The sequence below is a fragment of the Oncorhynchus mykiss genome, chromosome 29 (genome assembly GCF_057628025.1).
Source record: "Oncorhynchus mykiss isolate SJ-2025 chromosome 29, ASM5762802v1, whole genome shotgun sequence".
In the NCBI taxonomy this organism is placed as follows: Eukaryota; Metazoa; Chordata; class Actinopteri; order Salmoniformes; family Salmonidae; genus Oncorhynchus; species Oncorhynchus mykiss.
The window spans coordinates 31,771,182-31,788,660 of record NC_143050.1 but is presented as its reverse complement, the minus strand read 5'-3'; the positions used below and the strand labels follow the sequence as shown (position 1 = coordinate 31,788,660).

General features: G+C 43.8%; 1 protein-coding gene across 3 annotated transcripts in view; it reads left to right on the top strand.

Moving 5' to 3' along the window:
* Positions 1-17,479, top strand: part of si:ch211-196i2.1 (uncharacterized) — a 135,845-nt gene that overhangs the window by 53,217 nt on the left and 65,149 nt on the right. The window contains exon 1 of one of the 3 annotated variants that reach the window (XM_036967538.2): positions 5,449-11,073. The exons of the other annotated variants lie outside the window; for them this stretch is intronic. Within the exon in view, the coding sequence (XP_036823433.2) occupies positions 10,735-11,073 (339 nt within the window). The 5' untranslated portion in view covers positions 5,449-10,734. Of the gene's footprint in view, positions 1-5,448; positions 11,074-17,479 lie in introns of those variants that run through there. 3 annotated transcript variants of the gene reach the window in all.

The following is a 17,479-nucleotide window of genomic DNA, read 5'->3' as shown; positions in this document are numbered from 1 at the left end:
GTACTTGTAAACAAGCATTATATATCCTCAAAACATGATTAAAACTTCTGTATAATTTTGATATCATGGTCAGTTTGTCTATAAAATTGAGAGTGGCTCATTTCTTTAGCCCCATCCCTCAGCTGTTTACCGAAACAGTGGCTGGTTTAGCACTTTGTTATTGTTTGAACTGCAGATTACCCGTGTAAGAATAAAACTTTCAAAAACATTTCAATTCATGCTATGCCATGTTTTAGTCTCCACCCACTGCACCTGGCACTAACTGAAGTCAGCAGAACAGCGTTACCATGCCAACTACAACTACTACACTTCCTCCTCTCTTTTGGCTTTCTGCTAGAAGGAATGTTACTTCTAAGCACAGGAGGTTGGTGGCACCTTAATTGGGGAGGACGGGCTGGTAGTAATGGCTGGAGTGGAATTGGTGGAGTGGTATCAAATACACCAAACCCATGGTTTCCATGTGTTTGATGCCATTCCATCTACTCCGTTTCAGCTGTTATTATGAGCCGTCCTCCCATCAGCAGCCTCCACTGCTTCTAAGGCAGCACATATTGAAGGCTCAAGCCCTAAAACCTGAAATAGTTCCATATGGCGCCCTATTCCCTACATAGTCCACTCCTTTTGACCAGGGCCCATAGTAGTAGTGCACTATATAGGGAATAAGGTGGCATTTGGGACACAGCCCACATTACCAGCATCTGTTTTTTCTTTGACCAAGGTCTGCCTGCCTCTCTGTTCTCTCCGCTCTTTGAAGCCGAGGCCTCTGTGGTCTGTGATTGTCGGGGCCTGTTCTGTTGTTGCTGTTCCTGGCTTTGGTGCATGTTCCATCTGGGACCTCGGCTCTCTTGACAGGTGCTCCCTGAGGTGCTCCCCAGTTAATCATCAACTCCCACAATGCATCCTAAAAATATGAAACAGTCCTGGAGGTCAGGGACCTTGGGTAAAGACATCATTACTAAAGCAAGGAGTTTTAACATTAGCTGATAGTTTTGAACCTTCATAACCCCGCCTTGTCTTAACATCAGCAAACATCAGTCTGAGACTCTTGAATTAGAGTTTCCCATTGTGTCACTGTGAGTTGTTCACAACTTCACTACTGTTCTAGTCCCAAGCGGGGATGCAATCCTAATTTTTAAGTTTTGCCTGTTGTGTTTAGGATTACATGCCTCACAATTTCTGCTTGACGGTGCATGACAATGTTTATGTGTGTGTGCGTCTGCGTGTGTCTGTGTGTTGCTTGCGTGGGTGTTGTGTGTGTGTGTGTGGTGAGTGTCTAATACCAGCAACGTTTCGTGGCAGACAAGTTCCAGTCCAACTGGCTGGAAGCCATGTGGTTTTATAAATGGTTTAGATCTAGCTAACACTTTGTCCCTAAGGCTACATCTGTCAGAGAGAAACATGGACACATTTCTGCGGTTAAGAAATATTACACAATATAGAGGGTCGTACAACCCAACTGTTTTCCCCTCAAATCTCTTGGGAAGAATATTTTATAAATGATTTCTTTCAACTGTCAAGACATGAGTGGAAAAAACATCCATCATTTATTTGACACGTTCCATGACTGTGTAAAGCCACTGCTTTCATACTGTACAGTATTCTCTTTAAAGATACGTTTGGCAGCGTTTTTTCCCTTTTTTAACTGACTTTACACAGCTAGCATTTTCATGTCTTTGCATAGCCTAGTTTAGTTTGGGCTCGGTATTGAGTCGTTTGTAATTCAGGTAAGGATTTTAAGCTACAACAGAAAAAGTGTTGTGTATATACTGAACAGATCTGACAGTTGTGTATATACTGAACAGATCTGACTTGAACTTTAAGTTTGGTTTGTAAAAGTAGAAATCCCTCTAATTCTGTGGGGTTAGTAAAACTCTGTACGTTTCCTTACTCTGATCCATGTTGGTCATGCACAAATAACCAACTTAAGATGCACTGTGTGAATATTGCGCTACCACCATGGAATGCATGATGTCACTGATCAGAGTCCCTAAAATGTAAGGTCAGTATGTTCTGCTACTGATTAAGTTGAAAAAAATATAGTCTGGCAATCATGAGAGACAAAGAGTGCCCTTGGGCTTGTAGACACATTATACAGTCACAGACACAGGTGTGTGAGGACCCTGGGACTAAACACCTCCTTCTGCAACTGGATCCTGGACTTCCGGACGGGCCGCCTCGAGGTGGTAAAGGTAGGCAACAACACATGTGCCACGCTGATCCTCAACACGGGGGCCCCTCAGGGGTGCGTGCTTAGTCCCCTCCTGTACTCTCTGTTCACCCACGACTGCGTGGCCAAGCACGACTTCAACTCCATCATTAAGTTTGCTGACAACACAACAGTAGTAGGCCTGATCACCAACAACGATGAGACAGCCTATAGGGAGGAGGTCAGAGGAATAATGGTCTGGGGCTGTTTTTTATGGTTCGGGCGAGGCCCCTTAGTTCCAGGGAAGGGAAATCTTAACACTACAGCATACAATGGCATTCTAGACGATTCTGTGCTCCAACTTTGGGACAACAGTTTGGGGAAGGCCCTTTCCTGTTTCAGCATGACAATGCCCCCATGCACAAAGCAAGGTCCATACAGAAATGGTTTGTCGAGAATGGTGTGGGAGAACCTGACTGGTCAGTGCAGAGCTTTGACCTCAACCCCATCGAACACCTTTTCCCTACAGCAATGTTGTTGAAAGCCTTCCCAGAACAGTGGAGGCTGTTATAGCAGCAAAGGGGGGACCAACTCCATTTGACTGCCCATGATTTTGGAATGAGATTTTTGACGAGCAGGTGTCCACACACTTTTGGTCATATAGTGTATTTTAAATATCATCCGTAGAACGTTCTCTGAACGTTACTAAAGTTTTCTTGTGGTTTTTATGGAAAGTTTTCTCAACGTTCTCAGAACAATTTGAGGAAACCTGTAGGAAACCGTATGCTGAAGTACTGAAATTCCAACAAAATAATGTTGCTTCTTAACATTCTCAGAACAATGCGAAAACATGACTTTAAATAGAACCATGAGGAAACCTGTAGGAAACGTTATGCTGAAGTACTGACATTCCCACAGAAGAACATTGTTTCTTAATGTTCTCTGAATTATTTGAGAACATTACCAATGTCAAACCAGTTAGAGAACGTTCCAAGAACATTACCAACATGTTGGTAACACCAGAATTATTCTAAAGCCAAACAATTAGCCAGCACCATTACCAAAAATTTGTGTGAACTAAGAAACAAGCTCTAAGAAACATATGGTTCTCCGAATGTTATTGTCTAACTGGGACACACACGCAAACACTATCTTTGGGCTTACCTCTGGCCTAATATGTTATATCTAGTCTACAAATCTACAAATCACTATCTCTAATATGCTACTGTACCTCTATCTCTAGTCTACATACTGTGTACACTGAGTTTAACAAACATTAAACCTTCAACCCGCCCCCCTTCCCCTTTTGCCCTCAGTACAAGCCTCAATTCATCAGGGCATGGAGTCTAGAAGGTCGAAAGCGTTCCACAGGGATGCTGGCCCACCTTGACTCCAATGCTTCCCATAGTTGTGTCAAGTTGGCTGGATGTCCTTTGGGTGGTCGACCATTCTTGATACAGATGGGAAACTGTCGAGGGTGAAAAACCCAGCATCGTTGCAGTTCTTAACACAAACAGGTGCACCTGGCACCTACTACCATACCCTGTTCAAAGGCACTTGAATCGTTTGTCTTGCCAATTCACCCTCTGAATGGCACACATACACAATATGTCTCAATTGTCTCAAGGCTTAATAATCCTTAAGGGATCATAGCTTTCGATAAGGGATCATAGCTTTCACCTGTTCAGTCTATGTCATGGAAAGAGCAGGTGTTCTTAGTGTTTTGTATACTCCGTGTATAAGCTATGTCCAGTCATACATTGTCTCTAGTTACAGATCAGGCTCTGCCGGAACCAATATCACCATCTACCTGTCAGTATATGATGATTCCTATATTAATGTGCTATGAATGGGATAATGGAGACTCGTTTTTATCTGCGCATCCGTAAGATATGTATGTACTCTACTGGCCAAAACTCTGCAAAGCCAGCCAAGACCTACATTCTCCCTTGTCATACATACCAGAGATCGCTTTCCAGGGTTTTTTTAGTTTTTTTTTCATCAGTCGCATTATCCTGATCCTGACGTTTGCCTCTAAATCTTACTTTCTCCCCGTAGTTCAGTAGGCGAGGGGTGAAGTTGCAAAACACAGAAAGGTTTGTGCAGTTGCCTAGCGACAAGGACCGAGCGGAGCGGGTTAGGCTTCTTATCGTTCAGACACAAGGCATCTTGAATAATGTTCCAGTACCATCAGCAGAATAGCTTTTCAGCCAGCACTTGCAAGGCCCTGCTTTAGTAGATGGGTGACCTGTGTATCAGCGCTGCAGATCCTACCCATGTATGATGGTATATGGTGCTCTGCCAACCTGACATCAGCGCTCAGCTCAGAGATGATCAGACCTAGGTCATTCATTATGCACCAAACAGAAGAAAGTTGATTGAAACAGGGAGGGACCTACTTGGCGTTGTCCAATTAGAAACGCTTGTTTTCCTTTTGCTACGTTTTGAACGGAAATGCATTAATGAATACGACCCTAATCTGCTGAATGTGTACACTACAGTACTGTGTATCTGTTGGCTGGTCTTGTTCTCCTTTGGCTGTTCTTTGCCTCTGATGGGATGATTAAGTGGGTGTCACTGCTACCGATTTGCTTTACGACTGATGAGGCAGAGAAAGCAGTAAATAATTGGAAGTAGTGATGAAGCCTATTATATAATTAGAGTCTGTTACCTCTCCATTCTACCTACCCTGCTGAAAGATCAGCCAGATCCACCACAAATACCCCCCCCCCCCCCCCCCCCCACACACACACACACACATGCACGCACAACCTTATATATACTCACCTGCCTGATCATAAGTGAGTTTTGGCATTTTCGATGTTTGTTTGATAGGTGTGGCATATATACATAGTTTACATTAAGGCAATCCATCATCAAATCAAATTGATTTATATAGCCCTTCTTTCATCAGCTGATATCTCAAAGTGCGGTACAGAAACCCAGCCTAAAATCCCAAACAGCAAGCAATGCAGGTATAGAATCACGGTGCCTAGGAAAACTCCCTAGAAAGGCCAAAACCTAGGAAGAAACCTAGAGAGGAACCAGGCTATGAGGGGTGGCCAGTCCTCTTCTGGCTGTGCCGGGTGGAGATTATAACAGAACATGGCCAAGATGTTCAAATGTTCATAAATGACCAGCATGGTCAAATAATAATAATCACAGTAGTTGTCGAGGGTGCAGCAAGTCAGCACCTCAGGAGTAAATGTCAGTTGGCTTTTCATAGCCGATCATTAAGAGTATCTCTACCGCTCCTGCTGTCTCTAGAGAGTTGAAAACAGCAGGTCTGGGGCAGGTAGCGCGTCCGGTGAACAGGTCAGGGTTCCATAGTCGCAGGCAGAACAGTTGAAACTGGAGCAGCAGCACAGCCAGGTGGACTGGGGACAGCAATGAGTCATCATGCCAGGTAGTCCTGAGGCATGGTCCTAGAGAGAGAGAGAAAGAAAGAAAGAAAGAAAGAAAGAAAGAAAGAAAGAAAGAAAGAAAGAAAGAAAGAAAGAGAGAGAGAGAATTAGAGAGAGCATACTTAAATTCACACAGGACACCGGATAAGACAGGAGAAGTACTCCAGATATAAGAGACTGACCCTAGCCCCCGACACATAAACTACTGCAGCATAAATACTGGAGGCTGAGACAGGAGGGGTCAGAAGACACTGTGGCCCCAGCCAATGATACCCCGGGGCAGGGCCAAACAGGCAGGATATAACCCCACCCACTTTGCCAAAGCACAGCCCCTACACCACTAGAGGGATATCTTCAACCACCAACTTACCATCCTGAGACAAGGCTGACTATAGCCACAAAGATCTCCGCCACGGCACAACCCAAGGGGGGCGCCAACCCAGACAGGAAGATCACGTCAGTGACTCAACCCACTCAAGTGACGCACTCCTCCTAGGGACGGTATGGAAGAGCACCAGTAAGTCAGTGACTCAGCCCCTGTAGTAGGGTTAGAGGCAGAGAATCCTAGTGGAGAGAGGGGAACCGGCCAGGCAGAGACAGCAAGGGCGGTTCGTTGCTCCAGAGCCTTTCCGTTCACCTTCACACTCCTGGGCCAGACTATACTCAATCATATGATCCACTGAAGAAATTAGTCTTCAGTAAAGACTTAAAGGTTGAGTCCGAGTCTGCGTCTCTCACATGGGTAGGCAGACCATTCCATAAAAATGGAGCTCTATAGGAGAAAGCCCTGCCTCCAGCTTTTTGCTTAGAAATTCTAGGGACAATTAGGAGGCCTGCGTCTTGTGACCGTAGCGTATGTGTAGGTACGTATGTACGGCAGGACCAAATCGGAAAGATAGGTAGGAGCAAGCCCATGTAATGCTTTGTAGGTTAGCAGTAAAACCTTGAAATCAGCCCTTGCCTTAACAGGAAGCCAGTGTAGAGAGGCTAGCACTGGAGTAATATGATCAGATTTTTGTTTCTAGTCAGGATTCTAGCAGCCGTATTTAGCACTAACTGAAGTTTATTTAGTGCTTTAGCCGGAAAGTAGAGCATTGCAGTAGTCTAACCTAGAAGTTTTTGGACAGAAAGTTTCTGATTTTTGCAATGTTACGTAGATGGAAAAAAGCTGTCCTTGAAACAGTCTTGATATGTTCGTCAAAAGAGAGATCAGTGTCCAGAGTAAATCCGAGGTCCTTCACAGTTTTATTTGAGACGACTGTACAACCATCAAGATTAATTGTCAGATTCAACAGAAGATCTATTTGTTTCTTGGGATCTAGAACAAGCATCTCTGTTTTGTCCGAGTTTAAAAGTAGAACCTTTGCAGCCATCCACTTCCTTATGTCTAAAACACAGGCTTCTACCGAGGTAAATTTAGGCTTATCATCAGGCTTATGTTAGCACTGTAATCTTCATTCTTCATTCATACCATGTTATTGATGACGATCACTGGCAATATACCCCGCTTCATTATTGGGACAGATTTGTAATTTGTTGATGCCAAGGGTAATGAAACCTCAGTAAGGGATGATTTGGTCATTAAATGGAAGAGGTTAGAGAGGGTAACACAGAATGGAAGTGAATCTCAGTGTATTTTATCTCTGATGCCCCATAGAACCCCTGATAGATGACACAGCAGCCAGGGCAAACCTCCATCCAACATCAAGCGCTCTCATATAAAGGAGGGAAGGAACACATATTTGACTCTCTCAATTCATACAAGAACTTAAAACAGCCCTCCATCCAGGTTGAGTTTGCTAGGATACGTAGGGGGCTGGAGATCATGACTGCGTCCTAAAATGACACACTGGTCCCTATATGGGTTTGATCAGGGCCCATATAGCGAATAGGTTGTCATTAGGGACATACCCACCTCTCCTACCCACATGAGATTAAGAGGTTGAAGAAGAAAGCAAAAGGGCACTCACCCCCACTCAAAAACCACTCTAGTAAATAACAAACACCGCAAGAGGGGAAACTATATTACTTTTTGTTTTCTGTAAAACGGCTTTAGGCTTTTGCCCTGTGTATTTCCTCAACAGGAAGGTTCTGTGTACCGTCAACTTTTGATTTAATGCTACAGCCAAAGGGTTTGGGATTAAAGTATTTACCCGTGTGATAAACAATAGTCTGAATGCTTCTAGACTGGCTCCAATCTGTAGTCGGGTGATTACAGCAGACAGAGGGCGTTCATATCATGGAGGAGGAAGTAGGGCAAGGGGTGGGGGTGAAGATGGAGGAGCAGGGGAGATGCAGACGGAGGAGAGGAGACAAGGTGGTAGTGCAAGGGGAGGAGGTGGAGAATGCAGCGAGAAAAGGAAGGAGGATGAGACAGCCTTGCCTTGTTTCTATCTCTCTGTCCCTCAGCAGTGTTAGCCTGTCGTCAGTGGCCTGAGCCACCCAGCACTTTAACTTATAATTATGCTCTCGGACACTGTAATTTACATGACGAGAGATAGGCACCGAGGATAAATCACATACATTAAATGCAAAGCGATGCAGATATGTCAACTAGTGCCACGTCAATGCCTTAACCTTTATTTCCCTTGTCCCTCTCTTTCCACCTCTCTCACCCATCCATACCTGTGTCATGGAGTCCCGAAGGTAGATTGAGGGGGTTTGTAGGATAGCCATATTCCAACAGTTCCTCTTAGACCAGTGTTCTTTTTTATTGATGCTTCATTCAGACTGAGTAGAAATTGAACAGGGATACAGATGAGGAGTTAGAAGGGTCAAGTGGTCTTCCGGCAGGGTGGCACATGTGTTGAGAGCGGGGACTGTTACCACTCAGCCATAGCTCTGCACCAGACCAGTATTTTATGTGGAACACTATCCTATTGAAGACAGTAGAGTTCTCTGGAAGCTATTAGCTTGGTTGGATGGGAGGAAACCACCCCCTGCACAGTCTCAGAGAATCCCCAGGAGGGTCTGTCACCCCAACTCAAACTCCCCCTCTAAATCGAACTCATGCTATAAAATGGCTTATTGTTGCATTAGTGTGGTTCTTCTTTGTTCCCATAGGCATTAAGTAATTATTTCTGTGTTAGGGAACGTCCTCGCTATGATTCAATGTGCTGTAGGTCTCCTCTTCCTCCGACTCATATAAATCAATTGAACCTCTAAGAGACTCCAGTAAAAATGTCCCTCTTGTGCTTTCAACTGTGGTTTTTATGGAGCTCTGTGTCAGGAGAGTTTTCCTGCCTCCAGAGCATGTAATCCATGTGGGTTCTGTGGCTTCCCTCATTCTCAAACTCCCATCCATGCCACTGGGGTCGACCAGAACTTGTGCACTTCTGGAAACAGTGGGGATTTTTTTTTTTTTTTTTTAATCTTTATTGAGTCAGTTAAGAACAAATTCTTATTTTCAATGACGGCTCAGTGGGTTCTGTTCAGGGGCAGAATGACAGATTTGTACCTTGTCAGCTCGGGGGTTTGAACTTGCAACCTTCCGGTTACTTGTCCGACGCTCTAACCACTAGGCTACCCTGCCACCCCTGCTGGGCCTCCTCATCTTCTTCCCCTCAGCTGTGGCTTGCAGTCTGTCAAGGGATTCACTAAAGTGGAGACATTTGGTTGTCCATAAATCAGCTTTTTCTATTGTTGTGCCAATGGATGTCCATAATCACATGTTTACTTTTACCCTCAATCTAACTTGGTTAGGCCTTGAGTGAGTTATGTTGTAGACAGAGTCTTCATTCAGAGTTTAGAACACCAATATATGTGGCGTGTAAATCGTTGGTTGAGTTTGGGTGTTTGTGTCCCTCATCGAGCAAACATCAACACCCGCACACAGAGACACGCAAGCATAAACATACACATGCTCACATGCAAGCACACACACACACACACACATACACACCCTTGGAGACACCTGTTTACATAGGTTGCCTGAGGGGGAAGTTGGGCATGATCAGAATCTGTAAAGCAAGTAGGCAGGTATGTGCTATAATATGAGTGTGTGGGTGGGTCATACACTGGATGTAGGATTAAAGATAAACATTGTCCTGTGTAAGATGTGTGTCAGTGTGTCGGTGTGTATCCGGAAAGTGTCTGGGACTGTGTGTGTGTATGATTTGTGTTGGACCAGCCTCTCCTCCTCCTCAATGAGTGTGTGTGACTGTGTGAAACCACTAGGAGAAGAGAGACCCATGTTTCCTGCAGTCATGCACTACCATGTTGGATGGCACTTGGTTCTTGGGTGCCTGCTACTTGAACTACTTGGACCCTGTGTGGGGGGGGAAAGGATACCAAAGACAAAGAGGAAGAAGGTAGGGCCTCGTCTACAAACAGATGTTTCTATTGGGTTTATGTGGAGTGATTATGCTGCATTGATGTATAGTATGCATTCATGTAGTGCCCTTTTGGAGGTCCTCAATATGGCAAGACTACAGGGCCGTAGATGTGTATGTCCTAGATAGGATATGTTCAGTAACATTGAGATGTGAGAGAACATTTACATACTATAAACATTAGGCTACAGGGCCATAGATGTTTATTTCCTAGATAGGGCATGTTCAGTAACATTGGGATGTGAGGGAAACATACACATACAGTATTGAACACAATAGCATCACTGTTAAAGAGGGCATGATCATGTTTTAATTGAGTTCAGTTTCATGTTAATTACTGTGCAACGGTTTGGCTTGATAATAGGTTGTGTTTAAGTGTGTGTTTAATGTTTGTGTGTGTGTGTGATTAACACACTTACTCATTTTCTCTTGAATGCTGCTTGTGGTTTTGAAGTTTCAGATCTAAGATGTTCACAGGGTTTTTTGTTGTTTAGCTCAGAAAACCATCATCAGTGAGCTGTATTAACCTAAAGTACCCCTTTGGTTGAGATAAAGTTCACCTTTACAACACTGAGTACTGGGGAGATTAGTTCATCCTTGGCAGGTTCCGTTTCATTGCACTTTGCACTGGAGCATGCATGTTTGGCTTTAGGGAAGGTTGTGCAGCTGTTTTACCAATGAAAATATAAATGTTCACCCTCACATGCATACACTCTCACACACACACACACACACACACACACACACACACACACACACACACACACACTTGGAGACACCTGTTTACATAGATTGCCTGAGGGGGAAGTTGGGCAGGATCAGAATCTGTAAAGCAAGTAGGCAGGTCTAAGGTATGTGCTATAATATGAGTGTGTGGGTGGGTCATAAACTGGATGTAGGATTAAAGATAAACATTGTCCTGTGTAAGATGTGTGTCAGTGTGTTGGTGTGTACAGTACCTAGAAAGTGCGTGGGACTGTGGGCGTGTCTGCATTGTGTTAGACTAGTGTCCTCCTCAGTGGGTGTGTGTGTGACTGGGGGTATTATGAAACCACTAGGAGCAGAGAGACCCATGTTTCCTGCAGTCATGCACTACCATGTTGGATGGCACTTGGTTCTTGGGTGCCTGCTACTTGAACTACTTGGACCCTGTGTGGGGGGGGAAAGGATACCAAAGACAAAGAGGAAGAAGGTAGGGCCTCGTCTACAAACAGATGTTTCTATTGGGTTTATGTGGAGTGATTATGCTGCATTGATGTATAGTATGCATTCATGTAGTGCCCTTTTGGAGGTCCTCAATATGGCAAGACTACAGGGCCGTAGATGTGTATGTCCTAGATAGGATATGTTCAGTAACATTGAGATGTGAGAGAACATTTACATACTATAAACATTAGGCTACAGGGCCATAGATGTTTATTTCCTAGATAGGGCATGTTCAGTAACATTGGGATGTGAGGGAAACATACACATACAGTATTGAACACAATAGCATCACTGTTAAAGAGGGCATGATCATGTTTTAATTGAGTTCAGTTTCATGTTAATTACTGTGCAACGGTTTGGCTTGATAATAGGTTGTGTTTAAGTGTGTGTTTAATGTTTGTGTGTGTGTGTGATTAACACACTTACTCATTTTCTCTTGAATGCTGCTTGTGGTTTTGAAGTTTCAGATCTAAGATGTTCACAGGGTTTTTTGTTGTTTAGCTCAGAAAACCATCATCAGTGAGCTGTATTAACCTAAAGTACCCCTTTGGTTGAGATAAAGTTCACCATTACAACACTGAGTACTGGGGAGATTAGTTCATCCTTGGCAAGTTCCGTTTCATTGCACTATGCACTGGAACATGCATGTTTGGCTTTAGGGAAGGTTGTGCAGCTGTTTTACCAATGAAAATATCAATGTTCACCCTCACATGCATACAAACACACACACACACTTTGAGACATGTTTACATTGCTTTCCTGAGGTGAAAGTTGGGCAGTAAAGCAAGTAGAGCAGGGCTAAGGTATGGGTCATAAACTGGATGTAGGGTTAAAGCTATACACTGAGTATTCCAAACATTAGGAACACCTTCCTAATAGTTTATTTTTAATTGTTTAACCTTTATTTAACTAATAGTGAGTATAGTAGGGAGTTGTATCTAGGGTTGTGGGGGTCATGACATTTTGTAAGCCAGTGATTGTCAGTCGAATAACTGCCAATCTCACAGTAATTGAATGTTAATTAACAAACACATTTAGCATCTCCTGGCTTCCACGCACTTGTAGCTTACAAGCCACTGATGCAGAACTTTGGAACAACTACATTTTTTAAAAGTCTAATAAATCCATGTAACATTGCCTACACCATCACAATAAATCCATTATTTATAGACAGGTCTAAAGAAACATTATATGAAGAAAATGTAGTCTATTTCAGAAGAACAGAATAGTATACTCTGAGTTGTCCTTATGGCAGGTCCTGATCTGGCTATGCCATATGGCTGTGGGCTACACTAGTTCATTTAGCAGACAAGATTGGCTTAGAAATCCATGGCATTCTTTTACATATTTTAAATACAATTGAACATAGCTGAGTAAAATAGAAAGGATATTTTCTCCATTTTGAGGGAGTGCTCACATATGCGACTATTCTGCGATGAACAAAGAAACAGGTCCTCCTATATGCTTAATTTAGAGAGGCTTTGTGCAACTTTAGTTGTGATACAAATGTTATATGTTTTGTTTTTTAATACATTGTAAGGCTGCATAATGCAACTCTCATGATGATTTGAAAAAAGTTGCTTGAAAGCATGAACTCTGCTTTGTTTTTTGCGCAGGCTATACACACTTCATCAGTCTCTCATTCACAATTTGACAAGCACTTGATAATGCCTCGAATTTCCCGGCGACATCCCCTTTGTGTGGCCGTAATGTGTTATTTGTTATGGCTTAGCGCCGTGTCTGGGTGTTAGCGCCGTGCCTGGGTGTTAGCGCCGTGCCTGGGTGTTTTGCGCCGTGCCTGGGTGTTTTGCGCCGTGCCTGGGTGTTTTGTGCCGTGCCTGGCTGTTTGCTCCATATCAATCAAATTTCTATCAAATTGATTTCAATGAAATGTATTTATAAAGCCCTTCTTACATCAGCTGATGTCACAAAGTGCTGCACAGAAACCCAGCCTAAAACCCCAAACAGCAAGAAATGCAGGTATAGAAGCACGGTGGCTAGGAAAAACTCCCTAGAAAGGCCAGAACCTAGGAAGAAACCTAGAGAGGAACCAGGCAATGAGGGGTGGGTAGTCCTCTTCTGGCTGTGCCGGGTGGAGATTATAACAGAACATGGCCAAGATTTGACCAGCAGGGTCAAATAATAATTATCACAGTGGTTGTCGAGGGTGCAACAGCTCAGCACCTCAGGAGTATATGTCAGTTGGGTTTTCATAGCCGATCATTTGGAGTATCTCTACCGCTCCTACTGTCTCTAGAGAGATGAAAACAACAGGTCTGGGACAGGTAGCACGTCCGGTGAACAGGTCAGCGTTCCATAGCCCCAGGCAGAACAGTTGGAGCAGCAGCACGACCGGGTGGACTGGGGACAGCAAGGAGTCATCAGGCCAGGTAGTCCTGAGGCATGGTCCTAGGGCTCAGGTCTTCCAAGAGCAAGCAAGCAAGCAAGAAAGAAAGAAAGAAAGAAAGAAATTCACACAGGACACCAGATAAGACAGGAGAAATACTCCAGATATAACAGACTGACCCTAGCGCCCCGACACATAAACTATTGCAGCGAAAATACTGGAGACTGAGACAGGAGGGGTCGAGACACACTGTAGCCCCGTCCGACAATACCCGATAATAAGGGGTGGGGGCAACCCGGACAGGAAGATCACGTCAGTGACTCAACCCACTCAAGTGACGCACCCCTCCTAGGGACGACATGGAAGAGCAAGCCAGTGACTCAGCCCTAGTAACAGGGTTTGAGGCAGATAATCCCAGTGGAGAGAGGGGAACCGGCCAGGCAGAGACAGCAAGGGCGGTCCGTTGCTCCAGAGCCTTTCCGTTCACCTTTACACTATCTGGCTGTTAGTGCCATGCCTGGCTGTTAGTGCCATGCCTGGCTGCCTGAGCCTACAACCATACAAATATGCGATGTACAGTACATAATGCCCTGTCAATCACCTATACATTTGGCCCTCATATACAGCACCAGTCAAACGTTTGGACACACCTACTCATTCAAGGGTTTTTCTTAATTTTTTACCATTTTCTACATTGTAGAATAATAGTGAAGACATCAAACTATGAAATAACACATATGGAATCATGTAGTAACCAAAAAAGTGTTAAACAAATCAAAAAATATTTTATATTTGAGATTCTTCAAAGTAGCCACCCTTTGTCTTGATGACAGCTTTGCACACTTGGTATTCTCTCAACTAGCTTCATGAGGTAGTCACCTGCAATGCATTTCAATGAACAGGTGTGCCTTGTTAAAAGTTAATGTCATGTTGGTATGAATGATTCGGGAGACAGACGCAGGAATGCGTAATAGTGTTTTTTATTACACCCAAATTACGGTGTGCCGTGTATAGGCAAGGGGACGAAGACCAAACAAACACTATACAAAACACAGGGTAGAAACCCAAAACAAAAGCGAGGAGGAGCGAGGAGGACCTCGAAGAAATAACACACACGCACAATGATTAACACACGGGATGAGACCTGTAATCATCTGCACAATCCACAATGACACGAAAGCCAAAACACACAGCACAAGTACTCACATGCACCAGCGGACATTGTAACAATAATTGACAGCCCAATGGAAACCAAAGGGCACACTTATACAAATACTAATCAGTGGGAATAGGGGACAGGTGTGCATAATGAAAGTTCCGGGGAGGGATCCGTGACAGTTAATTTGTGGAATTTCTTTCCTTAATACGTTTGAGCCAATCAGTTGTGTTGTGATAAGTTAGGGTTGGTATACAGAATAAAGCCCTATTGCAAGAACAGCTCAAATAAGCAAAGAGAAATGACAGTCAATCATTACTTTAAGACATGAGAGTCAGTCTATCTGTAAAATTTTAAGAAATGACTCTCATGATGACCGCAATGGAAAGGAAGACCCAAACTTTTGACTGGTACTGTATGTATAATTTGGTTCAAAACACACCAGGAAAATGCATATTAAAAACAAACAGAACTTCTCTCATGAGGTCACTTCATGCAAATGCAGCTTTCTGCACTTACTGTAGATATTCTTGAACATGAACTCTCCCCTTATTCCTCCGTTTGTGTTGAGTTCACATTTCCTTATTGTGTCTCAGCACGCTGGTTGAAAACATTACTGTTGATGACACATAGAGTGCCTGTTTGAGCCTGTTGCGCCGGAGGTCACTTTGTTAAAGAGGGCAAATAAAGCCTCTTGTCTTGGCACTAGAGATATAAAGAGATTTGCATATTGTGATACCCAAAGCATTAATCATGATGCGATTTGCTTATGGAAGCTCTTGATATGGTGATAGATGCGCCATAAGGAGGTATTGATAACGTCACTTAGTTGGAGATTGCCAAGACATTGCTGGACCATACAGGAAAGCATAATTTTGCTGACTGCCCCCTAGTGAGTTGACATAGTAGTGCCACAGCAGCTCCTGTCTGACTGGGCAGTGTGTGTGTGCATGCGTGCGTGCGTTCATGTGTAATGGTACCCCCGTTTAGCACAGCCTCTCAGGCCGTGGGTCAGAGGGATATCAGGCACTGTAGGGTAGATAAGCTGGAGGGCCGGCAGGCGGCCGGGGGCAGATCCCATGTCGGCTTATCGAGAGGCCTGACTTGCCGGCTGTGGGCCAGGCAGAGGGAGAAAGGACCTTTGTTTCCAGAGGTGGAGCACCCCTACCAGCTCCTCACAGGCCGGGCCCCTCATAGCCCCCCTCTGTTCCCCCCTGCCCTGTCACCCGAGAGCCCTTGAGTTTGGATCTCTGAAGCTCAGTGTCATATGAGCTTTGATGAAAGACAGTACATGTACCTTGTGGTGCCAAGCTTTGCACCATCCTCATTGATGGGGCCACAATGGAGAGGGTCAAGAGCTTCAAGTTCTTCGGTGTCCACATCACTGATGATTTTTGTTCTTCCTACAGATCTACACATCCATAGAAAGTTATAAAACATTTTACAAATAATACAAAATATAAATAAAAAACTGAAATATTGTAATTTAATATGTCTCCGCCCCCCAGTGTTAATACTTGGTAGAAGCACCTTTGGCAGCCCTTACAGCGGTGAGTTATTTTCATTCAGATTCTACCAACTTTGCACAACTCTTGGGGCAACATATATCCATTGTTTTTGTCAAAATTGCTCAAGCTCATTAAATTTGGTTGCGGATCATTGATGGACAGCGATATTTAAACCTTCTCTCTGATTTTTTAAGCAGATTTATCACATCCGGCTGTGATTGGGAGTCCCATAGGGCAATTGGCCCAGCGTCGTCCGGGTTTGGCCAGGGTAGGCCGTGATTGTAAATAAGAATTTGGTCTTAACTGACGCGCCTAGTTAAATAAAGGTTAAATAAAAAAAATATTTAAAAAAAGTCTGGACTGAGAAATGTCCAATCATTAACATTCAACACCTCTTGGAAAACCATTCTGGTGTGTCTTTTGCATAACATTTTGTGGTGTCAGCAGCATGTTATGGGTATGCTTATCATCGGCAGGGACTGGGGAGTTTGTCAGGATCAAAATACATTTGAAAGGAGTAAAGCTCAGGTACAACGTTAGAGGAAACCCCGCCTCAATCTTCTGAAAACCTAAGCCTGGGATAGAGTTTTATTTTTCAGCGAGACAATTACACACATTTTAATGCCAAAGACACACCAGGTGTTGAGTATTCCTGAGTGGTGAAGTTTCAGTCCTGACTTAAATTTGCTTGAAAAGCCGAGACAACATTTGAATATTGCTGTCCATCAATGATTCTGAACCAAATTTAAGGAGCTTGAGCAATTTTGACAAAAACAATGGATATACACTGAGTGTACAAAACATTAAGGACACCTTCATAATATTGAGTTGCGAGCCCCCCCCCCCCCCCCCCTTTTGTAATTTAATAATTTTTAAATGTAAATTTAAGGCAGAAATGTTTCAAGGGACTGTAGACTTTCTATAGGCAGTGTATAATTAGGCATAAAGTGACTAGGCAACAAAATAGATAATAAACAGTAGCAGCAGCGTATGTGATGAGTCAAAAAGGGTCAATGCAGATGGTCCGGGTAGCTATTTGGTGAACTATTTAACTAACTCTTTAGCAGTCCTATGGCTTAGGGGTAGAAGCTGTTCAGCAATCGTGTTGGTTCCAGGCTTGGTGCATCGGTACTGCTTGCCATGCGGTAGCAGAGAGAGTCTATGACTTGGGTGGCTAGAGTCTTAGGCAATTTTTAGGGCCTTCCTTTGACACCGCCTGGTATCGAGATCCTGAATGTCAGGGAGCGTGGTGATGTACTGGGCCGTAAACACTACCCTCTGTAGCGCCTTGTGTTCGGAGTTATATTCGTTAAATTGTAACACTATAAACAACATTTTCCCGTGGTGCCCCGACTTCCTAGTTAATTACTATTCCGTTATT